Here is a 22,760-nt window from a genome sequence, read left to right on the forward strand (position 1 = left end):
TATAAAACCATGACCATTATATCTCTAAATTCCTGTTTTGTCCCTGCTTGACGTACTGCTTTTAATTTGCATTAGTATCATGTGCAGGTGCCTTCATTGGTTTCCTAAAATGAGGCATCCAATACACCATCATCCTCCTGCATCCAGCCCCCCACCCCACCCCACCCTCATCTGTACACCTCCTACTTTCACTTCCTCTGGAGTGTCTCAGCCAACCGGGAGTGTTCTCGCTGCTGGAATAAATTAAATAGAGCCTGTATGGTACAGGAGGGAGGGAGAGAGCGCCCCGAATGCCATTCACACATTCCGTGCGCTGGGAGTCCAGTCACCATCAGTAGTCAGCTGCTCTCCTCCCGTCCCGCGTGCGCCCCGAGCGCGTCTCTCCAGTCAAGAGCCGGGATGAGTTAGAGAACAGCAGCTTGTTTCCTCTCGTGTGCTGGTGGTCTCTGCGCATTCAGTGAATCAGAGGGTCTTTTAAAATAATCAGTCCACGGGGCAGATTTGAGCCACTCAAACCGTCGCGTCCGCTGCGAGTCATTTGGAGTGGACCTACAGTAGCCTTCCTCCAGCGCGTAGTAGGACGCGCGCCACTGGAAATATACCACAGTGACAAAGAGGAGCCCGCTCTAAGGAGGTCGGATGTCTTCTTCTGTGTAGTTCAACTTGTGCAGTCCCCTATTGTTCGACTGTTTGCTTCTCAACCGAAAAGAGAGAAGAAAGTCTCTGTCCATGCCGTAAAGTCTATGCGCCCAGCCGAGCACCTTCACGGTCCTATCTGGGGATTTTGCGGAGATTTATTTCGACCAGTCACGGACAACAAGACTTGCCGAATAAGGTAATAGGCACGGCGGTAAAAGTAGAACAAAAGTGATAATATATGAGGATCTTAAATCTTGTCCAGGTTTCAGAGGAAATATACATTTGAAGGTATTTTTTTATATGTAGCCGTGGGCAACAAGAGGACTGCTGACATTATAGTCTCGAATAATAGTGGCTATTTGCCAAGATTTTTGACCCCGATATAATGGACAAATTAAGTCCTTTCACTTCGTCTTTATAACTATCATGTCTACAAGCAAGCTGATTTATTGTTCTCTATTGTCCACCATGCCTCAGTTGCTCTCACTCTTTCCCTCCCCCTTCCAGCAGGACTCATCGGGAGTGCAGGGAGAATGAGGAGTCACCGGGGCCGGGGGAAGCAGCATGAGTGGCCCGTGCATCTTGATTAGACTGACGGCCTTCATGTTTCTATGGAATTGGTTAACCCTAAGCCTGCTCCAGAGCTGGTTGTCAGTAGGAGCCAGTGCGGCGGACTCCGCTGGCGCTGGCTTCAGTGGCTCGAGTGGGCCCCTGGGCTGGCTGCTGTCGGAAAAGGGTCCTTTCCACAACTCCCAGGAGTTTGTTGATTTTACAGAGCGCTACCAGCAAGGATTCACTACCAAGTACAAGATATACAGGTGAGAGCAGTGTCAGCAATGACTGAATGTTGGGTAAGGTGGGGAAGGGAAGTTTGAGAAATCTGCTTCTGAGTTCCAAATTGAGCAAATGCAGAGAGCATGTGCAGCTCGGCTCTCATTCATGTAGCCGTGCGGGGAAAAATTTTTTAAGGGAGCAACCTTAAAAAAGAGAACACGTTATGCTTTTCTTTACACTTTAAAAGAAAGTTTAAGTAGGCGGCAAACCGTTGCATGAAGCACAGAGGAGATTACTTAGTGAAGTTTTGCATACAAATGAAGGCTTTGCGTGGAATCCACATGGATCCAAGCTTCTTTGGGTGCAACTGCTTGCCTCCCCTTTTTGTGCATATAGCAGAGACATATGGTTGGAATATGATACAAGCTCAGAATGGTGCATATCAGTGGAAACTCAAAGTGGAGATACCACAGGAGGGCTTGAAAAAAGCAGTGGGACACTACAGATATCTCACTGAGCCTGTAGATGTGTGACAGTGGGTAGAAAGAGGGGCTTGTGTGGTGTGTGTGTGCATGGAAACCGCAGGCTTTTGTTTTAAAAGCTTTCTGTGGTGTGCAATGTCATTTTTCTGCTAATGAGACAACACAAAGCAAGTTTAAGGTGCAAACTTTTACGTAGCCTTAGAAGACGTGTGGTTATTTTTTTTCTGTTCGGATAGATGATCCAAAATTATACAAAAATCGAGTATATGGTTTTGAAGCAGTATTTTCACAAACAATGTTAATTCCAAAGCTTGCCTCTTTATAAAAAGGAGGATTTTTTTTGACATTTTGCACATTCGGCCAAAGTAATCCTAAACTTGAAAGCTAGATTGTGGGGAAAGAATTCAGCAGCAGCATATGACAAACTTGAAATGTGTGTATAAGGCTTAAATTGTTTTTTGTCTGTGTCTAAGCTAGTGTGTATGTGTCTGTGTTTATCAGAACAACACAACTCCACACTGAAACTTGCACTGATGAAATCCTTTCAGGTGGTGGTAATGCACAAATCTGTGTAAAGCAGTGTGACCTACACACACTGTATACTGTAACTGAAAGGGCAAAGTATTGTACACACATAATTATTGTACATACGAGTATGTATGTTGCGTGATAAATATCATCTTTTACTGTAAATACATTTTTAATTTAGAAATATACACAGTAAGTGTATTTTTATGTACTTCCCCATTTTGACCTCAGATTTTCAGGTCCTCTGGAGGGTGGGAAATTCTTCTGACTAACAGAAATCCGGCACCCTGTTTCAGGTTGCACACTTTATTTATTTATTTTGATGAACTAAAACCAAAAGCCTGTTTTCTGATTCATGAGTTGCTGTTTTGAGCTGACATTAAGCCTTTTTTTAGAGGTTACTGTGCTCTTCGATCATGACTACGTGTGCCTATTTATGTGTCTATTTGTGGCTATATGTGGAAGGTAAGTGTTTTGATGTTTTGATACCCATGACAAGAGCGATGTCGGAGTGTCCGCCACTGTGCGGCGAGGGGCCGCTGCCAGCTGAACAGAGGCTTGACTGACACTGGCATTTAACAGCTGACAGGGGTGACAATGCCAGGCAAAGATAGAGAATGTAGCGTTGTTTGCTTCCTTACATTCATCATTTCCTCCCTCCCGCTCTATCGACGTCCTTTTTTTTTATTCCCCGGGATGACTTCATACCTTCTCTCTTCTTTTCTTTTCCTCCTGCTCATTCTGCATCCCACCCAAGACATAAGATTCTGATAGATATTAGCATACGTTAGATTAACGCATGCATGGGATTAACAGTTTTACATAGCTAAAAGCTGAGGCTCTTTTTGGTTTACAAAAACGCACTTCTAAACCCTCTACAGCATTCTGTAACCTACAGTGTGATGTTTGACCCCTATCAGCAAATATCTGCTAATGCAAACTTAAGAAGTCTATAACCATTCTTTCCCCTTTGGGTTACATTGGCCTTTTCAGTTTCCCATGAAAATAAAAAGAAAGAAATGCTGGCTAATTTGTACAATAAGGTGAAATACCTTCATTTTAGAATGTGAGACAATGTTCCTGCATTGTTATTTGCTCTCCACTCCTTGAAAAACAAGTGTCCTTTTTAGGCTTTAAATATCTTGCTCCTCTAGCACTGCCATCCATCACAGAGCAGTCTTGGATGCTGGAAACTAAACAGATCAGAGGTGACTTGAAAGAGGAAAAAAAAGCCCCAAACAGGCTGATTTCTGAAAGGAAAACAGGTTGAGAACTGTCTGAGTTATTTGTATTGATCACTGACACTGGTTTGCTTGTTACAGACACTTTGCAACCTTTTATGAGACAATCAAAGAAGTGTTATTGCCTCTTGAATGAAAGTGTTAAACTAAAACCGGCCTTCCATGAACCCAAGGAATAATCTAAATTCCCCCAAACAGGACTGCTTCCCACAGTGCTCCCACAGGCAGATTTTGCTTCTCCGTAGAATAGAAATGTACTGGCTTGAGGATAAATAGAAATAAGAAATTAGTGTTAATTATCCAGCAGGTTAATAAGAGGTTAAATAAAAACATTTGAATCTAAACCATCTCTGCCTTTATCTCCATGTCTATCTCACATCTTCGCTCTTTTCTCCCGCTCCCCCTCTCCCTCTCTCCCTCCCTTTTCGAATCATCTCAAACCAATTGCTCTCTCCTGCTCATAAATATTCTCCAGAGCTCAGTTGGCCTTTCCCGTCAGGGGGGCAGGGGAGAGGCAGTCGAGGGATGTGGGAGAGAGCTGTAGGAGTTGGAGTACAAAAGAAGAGACCAGAGAGGTGCCACAGCTTTATCGCCCCCTGCCGGTCGCTCACTGAACTGGAACAGTCTGTGGACATTTTAAGTTTTAATACATTTTCAAAGGTATCAATCTTGATGGAGTATTATTCAGAGTAGACGTTGTAAAGTGTCAGTTTTTTTTTTTATTCTAACTATTTTTCATCTTTTTTCTTCATGGTGTTATAGGCAAATTAAAAGGCTTCAAGATTTATGATTCACTGTTGCAGCAGTGTGACGTAAAAGATTGTCAGAAATGTTTTTTTTTTTCCCAACAGGAAGTCCTTTTTTTTTCTTTTCAAGGTCTGATCAAATGCAATAATAGCAGCGATAGATTAATGGATTAAGTGAAATCAGAAGCAGTGAAAAACAGGCACAGGGGCACTTAACAATATTACTTCCACTGTGATTGCAGAAAATTGCACCTGCAGGCTATGTCTGGCATAATGCTGGTTTTAAAACAGCTATTCAGTCACTTATTCTTCCTCTTCTTTTGCTGAAGGTTGCAGATCTCACAACATCTTTGTGGCTTTTATTTTACGCTAAAAGCGGTGTGTCCTTGTCCAGGAATTGGACCATTTACAAAAGACACAGCTGAAGCAATACGTAGCAGGTTTTAGACCGTTGGTCTGATTCATGATAACATTGGATAGGAGATATTTTTGCAGACTTGATACCAACACTTGCATCACACCTGGAAAAAAGGTGTAAAATGAACAAAAGCATGTTTCATTTAATCATTTCGAAGCTTGTGGTGTTGTGAAATCATCTTTGCCAATGTGAGAAGCTCTTGCCCCATGATTTCTTGTGTGTAGTCGAGCCATATCGAGGGAAAGTAGCATATTAGTCAAAATGTCACCACCTCCCTTCTTCTTCTTCATGGGCCATAACTTTTACAACACGCCTCATCTCCTGTATTTTCTCCTATCTTTTTTTTCTCCCGTCAGCCCACTGCCTATTACATTGACTTCATTTGATGTAAGAAGTCATCTCTTGTAATTAGGGAGTGATTAGTGTTTAAATGATATGCACATGTTTGTGGAGAGGAGGGGCTGCAGAGGCATGATTTCATAATACCTGTCATTTATCCCATTGTGCTTTATCTGCTTCGTGTTTATGACTTTGTCATTGTGTAGTGAATCCTCAAGATGGAAACTCAAATTTAATAGAGATTATGAAATGGGATGGAATAAATGGGCACACAACTGCAATGAAAAATAAGCAATGAAGAGAAGAGAACAGCAGGAAAAAGAATAGAGGGGAAATTAAGGACGCGGTACTACAATGCACTGCAATGCAACGCAGCAAACCACAGAAAAGATGGATGCACATGAAATTAATATTTCATGTTTAAAATAAAACTACAAAAGTCTTCAAAAATATACTTTTTACATGAATATTTTTAAATATTTTTTCACACACGAGGAAAAGACACTTCCTGATGGAATGCTCAATAGTGAAAGATAGCATATGATATGAATGCAAATCATCTTTGCATTCGAGTGTTACTTTTAGGCAGGAACAGGAGTCGATGATCCCATGCAGATCTACAATCTGACTGTTTGGATAGGTGTGACAATCATATTCATTGAAATTCATATACTTAAAGAACAAAACAAGCTTCAATTTCTTGGTGCAAGTGGTGGCTGCTAAACACTGATTTAACACAGGGTATCAAACAAGTGGAGTTCCTTTATCAAAGCACTTAAATTATTTGGTGCCACAGTTATATGAATGTTAAGGCAGTTGTAGCTTTTGTTGATATATGGTTCATATATTGACTATAAAAAAACGGCTTTAAAGGTCGGGGTTTGAAATGAATCACCATCATTTGTAATTCTACATAGGACCATATGTTTATTGAATATTTCTGAATATTTCAGATTGATACTTTCGGGTTGATGAACTCCAGACATGATATATAAATGCACAATACTTGATTCTGTTAAAGGCAATAAACCTTCTAAAGGCAATAGACAGATTGGTGGCCACTGAACGGCTGAACCTGTGTGTCTGTGTATCTGCTTATTACCTTTTAGCAGCTGGGTTCTGTATTGACTGAGCAATCTTTCAACCACTCCCCGAGGAGCAGTTTAGAGACAGAGAACTCACCGAGCTACAGCAGAATAGTGACATATATTCATTTATTGCCCATGGTATTGAGTTTGTTGCATACGGTAAAATAATTAAAGATAAAAAACTGTGTTTCTCTTCCTTTTTGCTCAAGCACCCGAATGCATGCAAATTGCAAAATCATGATGCAGAGGTTGTGGCAGAAAGACTGATCACTTCCCATTTCCCATTAATATTTTGTGTTAATCACGGCCACAATATTTACTTAATTAGTTTAAATGCTTCTTATACGAAAACCGGCAGAAATTTTTATTCTTGTTTGATCAAATGATTAATCTGACAATCATTCTGCAAAATGGGGTGTCAGATAAGGTTATTTTATTTTTCAAAGGCAACGGTACAAAGCCAGTTTTGACATTTAGACATTAAGGAAACAACCACACTTTAGAAATTTGCCTGAAAATATTTACCTCTTCTTCTCTGGAGGCCCTGCACTGGGTCTTCCTGTATTTGTAGCAATACGGTGTCACAACAAAATGTAAAATTGCTTTGTTGATTGTTGCGGTTTCTCAAAAAGGCTAAAAAGTTATCAATTTAAAACACAATTTCTGCTACGAAATTGCTATGTGCTTAAGTCAGGGCTGTTTTTTAGTTTTGCATAATCGCATGCATGAAACTGGTTCTGCGGAACTCGCCAGTATGATCAATGGTGCTGTCATCACTCAGCTGATTCCGTGACACCACAACAAATTTATGTGTGTAAGGACATAGCAATGTAGGTCTGAGCCGCCTCTGTAAAGTATGTGCGACTTTTTTTGGTTGTTTGTTTTGCCTATAAGGCACAACTCAGAGGCTAATGGGCGCATTTGACAGAACCCTTTTCCAGGAGGTAGGGTCTTTTAGGAGTCCCCCTTTTTGCCTCTATTTGCAGCTTCGTACGTTTCTGTGTTCCCAGTTTTTTGTATTTTAAATTTTACTCAATAAATACTTTAAACATTTAAACTGAGACAATCAAGCCCGCTTCAAGCAGCTGAGAGTACTGACATGCTTTTATCTGAACAATAAGATATTCATCTCTGGCTTGTGGCGGTTACATTCCAAGATGCAAATAAAAAGGTCCACAACCTTGTACAGTTGTTGAGGAGAAATGAGATGAGATTTAATTTGCCTAATCTACCATTTACCTGAGACCTTGGGGAAAATAGAGGACCAAAGCCTGAAATCTCAATGTTAATTGGAAAACATGCCTTGGCCCATTTTATTTCTGGTTGCTATTAGTTGCAATACTGTCTTTTGCAATGGATTTTGTAGCACAAGCCAGTTGTTATTTGGTTTTTTGGAAAAAAAAGACCATTAAAATAGTCAAAAAATCTCACTCTGACTTAAAGATACAGATAAAGAAAATGTTCAGAATTCTCAAGTTGAGTTTTTGTCATCAACAGAACCGCAGGTTGTTTAGTTTGACCACTGGTGTAGCTGTTACAGCCTGAATTTGAAGAGATTTTTCAGGTGGAAGTAAAAAAACAGCCTCTGGCTTTAGGGGCTATAATGAAACCAGCGTTGTTGGTAGGAAATGTGGCGTGAACGGTATTCTCTGGGTTTGATGTGAAATGTTTTGGGGGTATAACATCACATTACCATATTATCGGCAGCACAGTGAGAACTTTACCATTCAGCAAATCACAAATACAGATCCTCTCGAGCAATTTGAGAAAAAGAAAGTTTTTCTGTGAATGCAACAAAAACAGATGTTGGGAAACAGTTAGTTCATTTCACACTTCATTTGGCGTTATTCCTTTAAATTCAGAACACATCCCGGTGCTTCAAACTGCATTTGCAGGCATTGGGTGTTGACCCTCAGTGCTATGGTCTTGTTTGTGTGTAATCAATATATTAGTGTGTAGAAATGACTGTGGCAAAGCTTTTTCACAAACATACCGTAGGACACATGCAGAGAGACCGTGTACATGAATGTTTTCTTCACCACGTATGGATGTCTGAGCCGCTCGTTCAGGCGAAGCTGGGCTTGGACGCAAGTCCATCTAACAATTTCCAGTTAGAGGTTGAAAGTGTCTTCAGGACAAAGGCAGAGCAGCCTCTTCCTCCTCTTCATTGCCAGCAGCAATGGCAGTGACGAGGATTTTATCCAGTGCAGAGCTTATGGCTTCTGACAAGTGTGTGACGGGTGAGTTATCAGGGCCAGAGGTCCGTGGAGGCAGCTTTTATGAAAGAGAGAGTCTCTGTGAGTGAATATACAACGGATGGCTTGCTATGAACAATGGATTCCAGTGTCAACAGATACTCATTTGTTTCCCGTGGGGCATCAATTTGTTGTTAATTTGTTTAATTAAATTCTATCAGGATTATAGTGTTAATTATAAGGTGTTACTGGGTAAAATAGATAGACCATTTGGGCAAACGAATACCCACTAAATAGGAAGTAATTAGTTATATGCAGATGAATACTACTTAATACATGGACAATTACAGCTGATTATTTAAATTGGCAGTTAATAATCCAAAGACTGAGGCGAGGTCGACAAATATCAATGTAAAACGTTAAATATCAACCAAGATATATCTTTGCTCATTCTTCCAGGTCTTAAATGGGAAGTCAACCTTAATTCATAAAAAGAAACATAACACTTTTTCAATATGAGCAGAAAAACCAATGAGTTTCCATCTGGTTCTTCAGATTTTTGTGTCCATGGGATGGTTGCCAGTTTGGTTTACTATTTGCTGCAGTCCTCTGTATTTACATTTGATATGAGTCGTTGTAGCCCAACAATCAGTTTTCAAGTGTTCTGTGTTGTTTCAGTGCACGAGTTCGTCAAATTGATGAAGATGTTTCTCAATATGCAGCAAGCCGTAGTTGGGCTACCATACTGAATGTTTGCAGTATCACACAACCCACTGTACATTTTAAAAATATATCCAACTAACATCCATCCAACCACTCAACTTACTTGTCTAAATGTGGATAAAAGTGGGTAATACGTAGATGTGTTAAATAAAGTGCGGGCAAATCAGTTCATTTCTGGTTCTGTTAAGAGTGGCATGATTAAGGAAAGTGCTTCAATCAAGTGAAACAATAATTTGCTTTCACTGATGTGAGCCACCGCAGTGTGAAACTGCCCTGTGAATCCCAACATGCACCATTAGGATTTTTCTCGCTGTATGGTATGATTGTATTTTGCCCAACACCTCCTATTAAAAAGGTCATAAACAACAGCTTTACTGGATCAGCTTGGCAGAGAAAACAAAAAAGAATAAAAAGTATTACTCAACTATAACTGTAATTACATTGAGCGAGGCCACATTTTGCTCCAAGCACACACCTTTTACATGCATTCAGGGAGAGACCGTTGGGTTTACTGTGATTCTCATTTTGAAACAACCTGTTTGGTTTTTTTGTGGTGCACCTAAAATACATTATTTGCCTGTTGTTGACAGAAACAATCATGAAGTCACGAGGAGAAGGATTTACTGTCCCTGATGGCTCTTCAATGATTGGTTTCATTCATTATCGCATGTGTGTTTGTGGGGTTAAACATGTATACACGGTGTTTATTAACAATTTGTGCTTGGCTCATTATGTAGACAGTGTGATTCCAGGCATTTCTTGTTTTGTGTGTGAGGATCAGTCTTTTGTCAACAATGTTATGACAAATTACAGTACAAAGGGGATAAGCAGTTTACATGTCTGCTAATCGTGATCTTACCATCTCTGATTTGCCCTTGTTTTCTGTTATCAGAGTGATATTCATGGAAGCCGCAAATCAATAACATAACTGCTTTTTTTAACAAAGCACTGCAACATTTCACCTGTTTCTCTCTCTTTCCCCACACTTCTACGTCTAAACATGTTGCATTGGCCTGTATTTGAATTGCCACAATTTGCTAAAATAGGTTAAAGATGGAGAAATGAATGAGTTCCTTTTTCATCTGAGAAATCTTTGCTTAAGGGAAAAATGGGGGGTATTATCCCTCTCAATGTGCTTACGTAGTAATAACAAAAGCATGACTTAAATGGAAAAAGTTGAGGGGTTGGAGGCGGCTGCAGCAGCAAATTTGTTTCAGTGTGTCAGTAACTAGTGTGAGGTGTCAGGTTGTAAAGGTCACCGTGAACACCGGCAACAAATACCGGGTGTTAAAGGGTAGCTGGAAGCTCTGCCACCATGGTTGAAAACATACTAAGAAGCAGAATATTCTCTAATCAGCCTCGTCAATCACTTGATCGTATCCCAATCGAGCTGCATTTCACCTGCAACACCAAACCAAAGAAAGAAAGGCCGACAGTAAAACAAGTGAACATGGCTGCAGAAAGAAGGTCAGACAATTCTTCAGTATAAATAGGTTTATTCACCTGTTGGCAGAGGTTTAAACAAGAAGATGTTGACAACAAACGATAAGCTTGACAACAAGATGATTGGAACCACAGATCTAATCTGTGACCCAAAAGTCAAAAAGCCCCAGATCAGCTCTGACTTCCACACCCAGCTGGTCACCTATCTTGTTCCCTTATCACCCGGCCCAGACTATCACACCTAACAAACCCAGTTTCCCCATTTCCAATTGGCTGTGGTATGTACCCGCAACTGTATCATTTTTGTCTCTTGTCAACTCTTCCGTCTGTATTTCAATTTGAATGAAAGCACTCAAGAGATCCAAGCAAACAATATAAGAACATATCTTACAGTAGCTCTAAGTTTGTGGGGAATTGACATCCCTGACAAACAGGCCCCACCACTTCCACTCAGTGACACCATGAGTGTAGTAGGTTGATGGATTGATGACAGTCTCCATTATCATACAAATTTGTATTGAATTTATGGTCTGTTTCCAGGAAGTTTTGCATTAAAAAATAGAAAAAGAAACTCTTGGAGGATTTTTTTTTTTATCACCAGACTAACCTCAAACCATAGAGTGATAACAGTTGTTAGATTAAGTTTGGTGATATTTAGGATGTTATATCAATTACAACATTTCAATGATGCACAAAAAATGTTGTTACTTGGGTTTTTAAATGTGTAACTTCAAGTAAATCGAGATTTTCGGTCCACTTTTCCATTTTTCATTGTGTTGATCTTAAGAAAGTGTAGTTAGTCGAGTCAAATTTATGTAAAACGTAACATCAAATTCATTTTTCAGTGAAATGCAAAGTAGCCCAACCTAGAGCCCTCTTCAGCTTCCTAAATTTGACCTAAAGTGGATTGTTTTGTTTCCCATAAATTTGCATCTGTAATCCAATTAATTTGAATCCACCACATGCATTTTTATGAGACAACGGTTAGCCTCTTAGCTGTGGTCAAGATTTTGAAATATCTTTTCGAGTAAGGTAAAAAAAAAATCGAAATAATCGGGAATCAGTATGTTGCCTTGTTATCAGCGGGTATAAGAGGAGTTTCACAAATGAATAGTCTGATGTTTGTTTTATGTTGTTTGATGAACTGTTGGTGGCAGTTCTATGAAGCATTCACAACTATTGTCTGCATCATTACGCTTTCTTCCTCAGTCTTGCTCTTGCTTTCCTAACCACTGTCGTTTGGCTCTGTGGTAGGTCGATGACTAAAACACACAGACAGAAAGTCTTCTTATCTCCCTTCCTACTCCCACTCTACCCAACTCTCTTGTTAAGGCAGGATCATCAGTAGCACAATTAAAGAAGTTAGTGGATGCTACTATGAAAGTGCCTTTCAGAAACTGTTAGCCAAGCAGGTAGCATCTGCAGATTTTTCTTTTGATGTCCCTGAGAAGAAAAGCTTTTCTGTTTGCAATTCTTAATTTCTGAAATGACTTTTTGGTTACTAATGATGCGTGCATATTGAGAAGGATCAATGTCACATCAGATTAAATGAAGAGGGGGAAGAAAGCAAACTGCGCAATGAAAAATCTTTAGAGTTTTAAACAGCTGAACGATTGCTGTTTGCTCACAATGTCCTCCAAATAAATGCTATTTGGTTTTCTTATTGAACGAAGCATGAAGGACTTTTCTCTCATTTTGCACTATTCTCTTTGGGGAGGTCCTTGAAATAACATTCAGTCCACATTAACCAACTGTTTTGCACAGTGGGTTATTTTGGTATCTGGGGTAACCCAGCTACAAAACACAACAATGTGCTCTAAATTAGCCTTCATTGATAAGAAGCCAATATTTGTCAACAGTATCCTGTTAAGTTGCTTTTTTTTTTTTTTGCTCTGTATTGTCCACAGTAATTTTGGGTTTTAGAAAAACTAAAAAAAAAAAGGCCTCTTCTGCTTCTTAAACGATTTAACAGACCTCTCAAAGCTGGTATTAAAAGTGTTTTTTCGTTTGCCGTGGTCAGTTATTGATTTTCAAGGTCAGCCCCATCTCCTTAAATGCCATTTAAAAAAATTGCTAATAAAGACTCGAAGTGTAATTTTGGTTTTTGATCATTTTAAAATGTGGATCTTGTAATAATATTCTTAAAAAAAAAAAAAAAGCTCATATTTACCTTCCAAAACCTACCTCCCATATTTGAGGATATTCTATGTGGCCATGTAGAGGAATAGTGAACAGTAGAATTAAATATTAGAAACTGTAACTCATTATGGTTGTATTTCCCAAAGCCAAAAAGCTTTTACTGTCCAAACGCTAAAGCAAAAGAAACATGACTGCTGGTCTTCAGTTCTATGATGTATAGCACTTTTAATTTGAAATATTATTGCCAATGAGCAGTATATTCCCAAAAAGTAAAACAACATAAAACACTGACATTACATCACTAATTATTGCTTAAATTACTGCAATAATTCAGGGTGAAGTGCATGGTTTGCTGGGTTGCTATGCAGAGTTTCTCCTGTGAGCAAACATAGCCTTATTTATTCATGAATCACAGCTTGAATGGGAGTTTTGATATGTAGAGCAATGATCTGGACCTAACTGCCGTAAAGTCATTATCTGCTATCTATGTGAAACAGCGAAGAAACGAGCAATGGAAGAAACATCTCTGACAGTAATCAGCTCGCTGTTGGAGAAGGTGTGTGAATGCAAATAGTCAGAACACCTGCAAAGGCGAGTCAAGTTATTTTGACTTTTTTTTTTTTCTCTCTTTGTGACATTCAATTATTCACACAGTTGGATGAAATGAAAATGTATATGTAGCTCACTGCAAATCCCACGAAAAAGGCTTCAGATTTTGCTACATTAAAAAAAAAAAAAACTTAAAGCCACTTTTGGTTTTAATCACTTTCCATTTCATCATGGAGAATTTTTTGGAAGCAAACACTCCCTTTGCCTTCTTATTGTCATACTGAACCGAGTGAAGTCTCCATTGCAATGTTTCAAACGCATCAGCGGGTTATTCACTTTGTTGATTCCCTGATTTTTTTATGTTGGGCACTTAGAAGAGCCCTCAGGCAGTCCGTGCTGAGTGATGGATCTGAGACGGCTGTGCTATGATGGACAGGTAGCAGAGTACAACTCCCCTGCTCTGATCGTAGCCCCTGAAGCTCCGGCAGCTCATCATCTATTGGTGCACTGGCTTGCTCAGAGGGGTGCTGACAGGTAGATATGTAGGAGCCCCCCTGTTGCACAGAGCTGCGGGTGAAATAAACTCACCGCCTGTGTGTGCATGTGTGTCTTAGCCTATTCCAGTCACTCAGCATCTCACTGGAAACAGTTAAGGCTGAATTCCACTTGAAGTCTCCCATTAAACACAAGTTCTGTTCATGCAAAGAGTGAAGAAAAAATCTTTGTATATGGGTGTGTGCCGTATGATGCAGCTTACCTGTTACAACACTCATAAATGTCCATCAACAGTATAGTGCAGCACAGGTAAGCTCTCTTTCTTTTTCCATTCACTGCTCCTCTCCTCAGCTGTCCCCAGCGGATGGACAGAAACACTAATGGCTACTCGTTAAAGAGAAACACCAACATGAAACAGGCCTTAATGAGCTGCTTTCTCTTTCTATTTTTCTCGAGGGTCATTGTTATTGATGGGGAATTGATTGACAGCACGCCCGTCCCCATGGGTGGCTGTGTGATATTCTGGGAAATTGCACATTTCTTGCAGCATGGGTAGCTTTGTTTAGATGTTTGCAGCTGCAGGATGTGTGGATGCATGAGCGTGGACATGAATCTTTGCATGGGTGAGGTTGTCTGTGTCTGTCTAGTGAAGAGAGAGAGAAGCGTAAACATCACAACTCAAAGTTCCCATACGTTCCTTTTTTGAAGACAGTTCCAGCAGCGAACAAAGTTAACAGAAAACTGAGCAATTGTGCTTTTTAGAAACCACATGAGCCGTTATTTCAGGCATGGCGGGGCTGTCAGCACTGTTCTGTACAAAGAGAGGGGAAGCTGCAGGATCACTTTGTGCAGTCAAGCCGATCTCATGATAGAAAGTAAAATAGGAACACAACAAACATCACAGTATTTGTGTTGATGGCAAATTAGTTGATGACAAGTCTGAACAAACTTTCAAAGTAGTGTATTTCAGTCGGAGAACTATATGTACCACATTTGCAGTCTTGCAGATGGGATGGAACTCTTCACCCGACATACGAGCATCTACCACATGCAGTTTGCTTTCAGAGGGCATATTTTACCACAACTCGTGATTTTTTTTTTCTTACTATACCAACATGGTTTTTAAAAGCCAAATCTAACCAGGAGTTTTAGGTTGTTACACCTAACCAAACAGCACACACAAAAAAAAATAATAATAAAAGAAAGAAATAATATAACAGCAGCTGAAAAACCAAAGAAAAGTTTGCCTTCATCAGCCTTCTTTTCTTTCTTTCTTTTTTTTGATCATGATTGGAAAGTTGTTCGACAGGAAAGAGGGCAGCAATGGCCTCTGAGCCGGGACTCATACTGCAGCAACCTTCTTATGTACATCAGGCACATGATATTATTATTGTATCTTTAAAAGCTCATTATTAGCTCATCTTGTACTCGATGCCAGCAACACCTCTAAAAAAGTGAACCGTGTTTACCACTGAGTAGCATTTCCTGTTCTTTTAACGTCAGTCTAGGAACTGATGAAACCAGTATCTGGATTCTAGCTGCTCAACAGTCCTGGATTCTATTTGTCACATTTTGCGTTTCATGATGCACCAAATGTTTTCAGTTTTAGAAAGGTTTGGACTGTTGGCAGGTCAGTCTTTGTGCATTGTGTTGCTGAAATATGCAAGGCCTTCTCTAAAAAAGGTCTGATCTGGATAGGAGCATATGTTGCTCTAAAACCTGTAAATACATCTTCTACATTTAATAATTTCCACTTTGCCTCTGTCCATTGTGGATGAGGTTGGTTTAATTTCTGGACCATTTTCACATATGGCCTCTTCTTTGCACGACAGAGCTTTAACCTTCATTAGTGGATGGCACGGTGAACTGTGTTCATAGACCGTGATTTCTGGGAATGTTCCTGAGCCCGCACGCATTTCCATGACAGAATCATGTCTGTTTTTTAATGCAGTGTCGCCTGAGGGCCTGAAGATCATCCAGTATTAATTACGGCCGTGACCCTTGTGCACAAAGATGGCTCTAGATTTTCTTAATCTTTTGATGATATTCTACACTGGAGATGATATAATTCTAATAATAATATTAGAATTCTTCATAATTTAACATTGAGAAATATTATTCTAACATGTGTTGACATTTTTGTGACTGCCAAACCTCTCCTAATCTTTAATTCTGTGAGACTTTGCCTTTTGAGAGATCATGAATGGAAGATTTTTCTAACCTGAAAAAATCCACTATTACTTATACTGTTCTATTTATTCATTCTATTTATTTGTTTTTCTTTTTTAATCTGACATGCATGCTGAATTATTTGTCTAATTATTGCAAAAACAAAAGTACACAGCTGACAGAAAATTAGGTCAAAATACCACGGCAAAGGTCTGCTGAAGGCACGCCGAACCACACACATGATAATCATGGTCATTACTTGTCAGCCTTGTTTCATCTACAAACCTTTAAAAGCAAACTTTGAGGCTTTTATTGTTTGTTTTAGCTGTTGAACAATTTATTGATTTAAAAAAGCAATATGAGCAGGGTTCTAGTTAATTAAGTGATGTTTTCCTGAGAGCATTGTTTCATGATCAACAAAAGGTGACAGAAAAAGGTTTAACTGAGATTCCGTGTTGATTTATTTGTTGGATGTTGTCTCTAAAGTAGCTTTGTTCAAATCAAACATAAGTAATGCCTTTATTGTCATCATGATATTTCTCGGTGTTAAAGGTTTGTGTGTGTGATGGATACATTGTTTACATCCAAACTGCTCATTTCCCTCTGTGTTCATACAGCCTTTCTAATCATCTTTTCCATGGTGTTCAATTTGTAATCAGATACACACATAAGCAATAGAGAGGAAAAAAAAGATAACTCAAACCATATTGATTCATAAACTTTGTAATTCGTATGAGTGTGTGTGAATGTTTTGTGTTGTATGTTGATGAAGATTCTCAGTCACTGATAACAGGGTTTCTTTTACAAAAAAAAGTCAATTAATGTAGCCTTACAAAGAAAGAACTCTTTCAAACACATGCAAGATTTTATTTGTAGATCTTTTTACTTGAGTCAGCTACTCAAAAGCAACAGAAAGGTGTGATAACCCCCTCCTGAAAGGTTGGGAAACAACCGTGTTTATGACCAGCTGTATTCGAATGGCGCTAATCTACGCATCAAGCAGCAGCACTCAGTCTGCACTTGGTAGATAAAGGCAGCTGGCATGCTCCAAGGCCAGCCTGAATATCAAACGACTGCAGATGAAGCCTATTCCACCCAAAAGTGGCCCTGAAAGCAACAAGACGCCATCCATGATTGCAGCCCGTCCGACCACAGTGCCTCAAAAACTGACTGAGATGAGAAAAGATTTTTCTGCTATTATTTCAAATCAGTGGAGGAACACAAGGTTTTTCACCATGGTTAGATGCAGTCTTCTTGCTGGAGGTAGAAATGGCACGGAAACATTCATCTTTTAAAGAGGTGGCACACAGGATTCACTACAGGTCGGGCATGCATCATGTTCTATGGAGCAGTTCTGACTCATAGCTTAATTTAAGGGGTAAAACATTTCCCACCCACTTTAAACATACAGTAAAGTCATACTCTCCTTCTTCAATGAGGCAAAAATACTCTTTAGAACAATGTAATATAATTAGCATCTGCAATGTGACTTTAACGGAAATGTTTTAAAACAGCTCATCTATCCCAAAGCTCTTTGGCAATGATTTTTTTTTTAAATGTGTAGGAGTCTGTTTAACATTTTACTTCATTTGGATCTCTCTCAATGAGCCTGCATTTAGCATTCGTGTCATTTATGTGTTGTGCATCTTTCGCTCAAACAGAGCATGTGTTTGTGTGATATTGCAGGGAGTTTGGCCGTTGGAAGGTGAACAGCTTGGCCCTGGAGAGACAAGAGAACAATGGCTTTTCCTTACCGCTGGACCCTGATTTCCTTCAGACCATTAGGCAGCTGGGCAGGAGGCCCAGTCTTAGCGGCATCACTGACAACATCATCAGGAAATACGGAACCCACTTCCTGCTCTCTGCTACGCTGGGAGGTAAAAAAAAGTAGATTGGCTGTGGTTTATTTTGATTTTATTGACCCACTCTTGCACCTGGGCGAAACGGAGTAAACGACAGCGATTTGGGATTGTTTGTGGTCTGGAGCCTGAAAGAACCTGCAGCTCTTTAACATACTGGAAATATTCCAGAAACCATTTTGTGAGCTTATAAACTTTCCCAAAATAAAATTTGATAGTGAATGATGATTTTAAAAAAAACTCTGTCCTAAATACTCACAGCCTTTTCACCTCTGAATATCTGCTGTTCAAGGTAAATCCAAATGCCACAGTTATAAAACGGTCAATTGCAAAGATCAAAAATACATTCCAAGACATTTATCCCCTGTATAGCTTCATATTTTGGTTTGGATCCTGTTCCAATGCTTTTTTAAAAAAAAAGACCAATATACTTACTGTACAGTATGCAACCCATCATGGTAGCTTTAGAGCATCAATTTTTTCAGATAAACACAGTGCATTTGATGCTTTAATGTCCCTTAAATTGCACTCACACAGCTAAATATTTTACGTACTATCGGCTCAGCCGTGAAAATAAGAATCTTATTTCAGTTTAAATAACCGCACAAATTGTGCGGTTATTTAATCTCGTGTTCTCTGACTCAACATGCAAAAATCTATCTTTGTAGCTTTTTGACGAAAGTGTCAGTGTATCCTCTGTTTCCAGAACAATAGGTCTAAGTTAGCCAGAGGACTGTCATGTGCACCAAAGCTGTGGTTATCCGGTGCTCAATCTCCTCCCCTCTGCTCTTTTGCCAGCTCTTTTCATCTTCTGCCTCTTGTGCATAAACTCTCAAATGATGAAAAACAACAGTATTTGAATAGATTTGAATGACAATCTTGTGCATCATCTGCTGTGAACAAAGAGACAAAAATACCGCCTCTGAAGCATGCTACACAACCAGCAGTATTATAGCCAGCTTTACTTGTGCCCAGTGGAGTTTTCTTTTCTGAGGCACTTGCCACAAAGCAATGTCTGCATATTTGCAACATGTGAGATGTTGAATGCATTCCTCTTTAAATATTTGCAAAGCTAATCCTTAATGAGTACCGGGGTCCTGTCTCATGCAAATGTTTGGTCAGAGCCCCTCGGTGTCTCATTTTAACTCACTCAGTGTGCAAGGTGTAACGAAAAGGTTGTATTTTATGTTACCCGTATACTTTCTGCAGTCATTAGAAAGAGCGAAATTGGTGGTGTTGTGACTTACGAGACCACCCACTTCCTGATGCTTCTTTTTGTTCAAATAAAAGTGTGGAGAGCACCTTTCTCGGATAAAGATCACAAAGTAATTCTCAGTGAAATACAATAAGATAAAAAAATCATTGAAATGCTGAGAAGAGATGAAAAATGTCATAGAAAAGACAGAAAAAGAGAAAATCAAAAACTCATAAAATGCCAAAGTCATAAAGGCCACAGTAACTGAATTAAAGTCTTCACCTGCTTTTTACAGGAGTCAACACAAAGCAATGAAATATACAATCAAGAGAGGTGCATTCCACAACTGAGGCAACTTCTTGAAAGGAGTGATCCCATCCAGTTTTAAATCAGGTGTACGAAACTGCTGGCAAATCTCCGGCTAGATGACCTGAGGAATAGGGTGATAAAAAGTCTGAAATGTACTGAGGGGCTTCTCCATGCAAGAGTTGAATTCTTAACTGTTAACCAATGAAGAGGTGACAAAGCAGCAGTCATTTGTTCCAGATAAAAGCCTCGCTGCGGTGTTTTGTTCAGTCTGAAGATGATCAAGGTATTTTTTTGTTATGACAAAAAAATGTGTTGCAGAAAGTGAAACCAGATTAAATTAAAGCATGGATAATCATAGCAAATCTAAGACTTTGACCCCAGCATTCTTCTTTTTCAAATATTCCCGTTTGAACCAGATTTTTGGAATGAGATTTTAAAAACAACGAATGGTCAAAGACTGCATCTACATTTCTGAGGCTCAACTGGGCAGAGAACCCTAAGGAGCCAGATTGTTTCCTGGATCGTGGAATCACACCCTCAGTTATTCTGTGTTCTCTTTGTTTGACTACAAGTCATTTCAAGCCAGCCATTGCTTGAAGCCTTTCAATATACTAGCATTTCCTAAGTGAACGCCCAGAATTCAGTTTAGTATTATACGTGTTTGAATGAGAGGTGTTAATCTTTATCTATCCACAGTAGTAAGTAGTGCTCGTGTTTTCAAGTGCCTATCCAAATTAAACCACTTTGTCCATAAAACCTAATCCCATTAGAAAGGACTTTTCAATCGATTTTTCACTCCTTTCACTCCTCCCACCATCTGTCAATACATCATCCTATGAAAGCTTCGGCTCATTTTTATTGATTGACTTGTTATATGAAGCCTCTCAGTCTGTGCATTATGGCTGAAAATGTAACACAAACCTTGAATGTATAAGATTAGCATTAGCATTTGTTTGATTTCTCAACTGGTTTCTTTGATTACTGTGTGTGATGATGAAATGAGCTCTGGTGCGGTAGATGCTTATAGGTCACCATTTTCCACTTTCTCAGAGAGAGTGAGAGATCTATGCATGATCGCTGGCGATAAGTCATCAATAATGAAGCGTGTGCATGTGTCACTGTGTGTGTATTCACAGGGGAAGAGTCATTAATGATTTTTGTGGACAAGCGGAAGTTGAGTCGGACATCTGAAGGGAGTGAATCCAATGGCACAGCTGTGACGCTGGAAGCTCTGCACCAGCTGGCTGCCTCCTACTTTATTGACAGAGAGAGCACCTTGCACAAGCTGCACCACATCCAGATCGCCTCCACTGCCATAAAGGTAAGAGCCAGCTTCTCACTGGGCATCTGTCAAACACCACAACACAATACGATCATTTGGCTTTGGTTTGCACTCGTTGTTGGATTTTTCCACATATGATTGCAGCCATTTAATGAAGTTACTGTTACAAGTAGATTTAGTTTCATGTTATAATTGTATTTTTCAAAACACGACAAACGGTCTCGAATAGCTCCTTAAGAAAGGAGCTAAAAGAAATCATGTTCTACATGTTCTACAAATCAAGCTTCCAATCATGTTCAATCATGGCTGAGGGAGAGACAGGAACTCACGATCAAAAGAATTAGAACTGTTATTACCAGACAGTCGGGTAGAATATTATTTTCCTCTGTTGTTGTGAATATAGAGCAAAGACTAAATACACTCTCAGAAATAGGGGTAGAGTACGAGTCCTTTTTTGTCCCCTGAGATACAAACTATACTAATGTACCCCCTAGGGTTAATTATTGGACCTAAAGGTACCTATATGTACCTTTTTGAGGGTCCAAAAGGTACATATATGAACCTTTTTTTTCGACATGCTGGGGTACAATAGACAGTCTGTGTTAGGCTACTTCAGTATAAGGGTACAAAATTGCCACCAGAGGTACAAGATTGGTCTCTGTAAGGTACAAACCACGAGGGTACAAAACTATACCTTCCGAGGGTACTGTGTGTGAGGGTATTTTCTGAGAGTGTATGTAGATAATAAAATAAATACAGTTGCGTGTATTAAACACATTCTGATGTGAGCAGGAGATGACATTAGTAGTGATGGTTTGATTGGCTTTGGATGCCCTGTTAAATGCTTATTTATCGTCATGGTAGCAGAAAACACAGAACAGATCACCTTAGTTATGTTCCCTCTTCTACTTTTTACTTCCTATTTGACAGAGTACGAGTCATTGACTCTGACTAACAGCTGTTTCTGCGCTGATGTTTTTGAGATGGCAATTTCAATTGGTCTTCCTTCCCTGAGGATAAGGATTGGAACAAATTAAGAAAACCACACTCTACAATCGTTAGTACTTGCAAAGCGCAAACCACTTACTATCAATTACTGCCTGCAGTTTACGGTCCGTGAAAAAGCCCTCAATGGGCAACTTTGGCCTGCTTCAAAAGTTGAATATCACCATTAAAACACATTTTAAAATACTTGGTTGAGAGAATTAGAGATATTTAAAAACTATAACCTCTGCTTGGACTAATAAATGTCAGCTACTTTCCTGACCATTTTTAATCAATGAACCATTAAGAATGTATGCACTTTAAGACCTCACCAAATGCTCGAGCCAAAATTATCATAAGACGCAACCCACAACCTTAATGAAGCAATTTCTTTATTGCCTAATAGATTTATTTTACAGATGTATCAGATGTTGGGCTGAATGTGTCCTACAGCAGTGGTTGTCAAATGTGTTAATATCACATGATTTATTCTACCTATTTCACTCTATGCCAAAAAAAGTTTCATAAGTTCATTGTGGTCATTAAGTTTCATATTTACAGAATGGAAACAAGAGTGAAAATATTGTTATTGGATAGGTGTATCATAAATATTCTAGTCCCAATGGAATCTTCATTTCCCAATTTATCTCTAAGTTGCTTAAATTATTGAAGAGTTATTTTGGAAAGAGTTTTGCCTGAAAATGACTAAGTACCACTTAATTAAATTGAAACAGAACTATGTTGCTTGCTTATTTCTTCAGGAGAGCCTTGTTTTTGTCGTCTCTCTGCTTCCTGTCAGCCTAACATCATTGTTTCTCAGTGACTTCCATCTTATGTACAGTATGTTACGGCTCATGCTTGGCTAATCCCGTTTGGGTGAAATAACAGCTGCAATATCAAAGTATCAAATGTCAACACAATGAGGCAAAGTACTTTTTTGCTGCTGACAGGTTCAGATTGTTATGACGGAATTGCTGGCAAACATTTTTTTTTCACATGTCAGGGGAGCAAATATTAGGCTGTGTATTATACCAAAGCTGTTACTACGAAAGACAAAGACAGAATATGAGGACAAGAACAGGAAGCAAAAGCTGTTTGTTTGTTTGTTTCTTTGTTTTTATTAGATCCCCATTAGCTTTTGCTTTTAGCAGCAGCTATTCTTC

General features: G+C 39.3%; 1 protein-coding gene across 2 annotated transcripts in view; it reads left to right on the forward strand.

Moving 5' to 3' along the window:
• The first annotated feature begins 306 nt into the window (after nt 1-306).
• The window catches only part of brinp3a.1 (bone morphogenetic protein/retinoic acid inducible neural-specific 3a, tandem duplicate 1), a 49,740-nt gene continuing 27,286 nt past the window's right edge, over nt 307-22,760 (forward strand). Inside the window, exons 1-4 of one of the 2 annotated variants that reach the window (XM_075485977.1) lie at nt 307-835; nt 1,147-1,457; nt 17,655-17,845; nt 20,468-20,652. In XM_075485977.1, coding sequence (XP_075342092.1) covers nt 1,204-1,457; nt 17,655-17,845; nt 20,468-20,652 — 630 coding nt within the window. In that variant the 5' untranslated portion in view covers nt 307-835; nt 1,147-1,203. The remainder of the gene's footprint in view (nt 836-1,146; nt 1,458-17,654; nt 17,846-20,467; nt 20,653-22,760) is intronic. The other variant, XM_075485978.1, reaches the window with a different exon arrangement.

The sequence above is a fragment of the Odontesthes bonariensis genome, chromosome 15, assembly GCF_027942865.1.
Source record: "Odontesthes bonariensis isolate fOdoBon6 chromosome 15, fOdoBon6.hap1, whole genome shotgun sequence".
NCBI lineage: Eukaryota > Metazoa > Chordata > Actinopteri > Atheriniformes > Atherinopsidae > Odontesthes > Odontesthes bonariensis.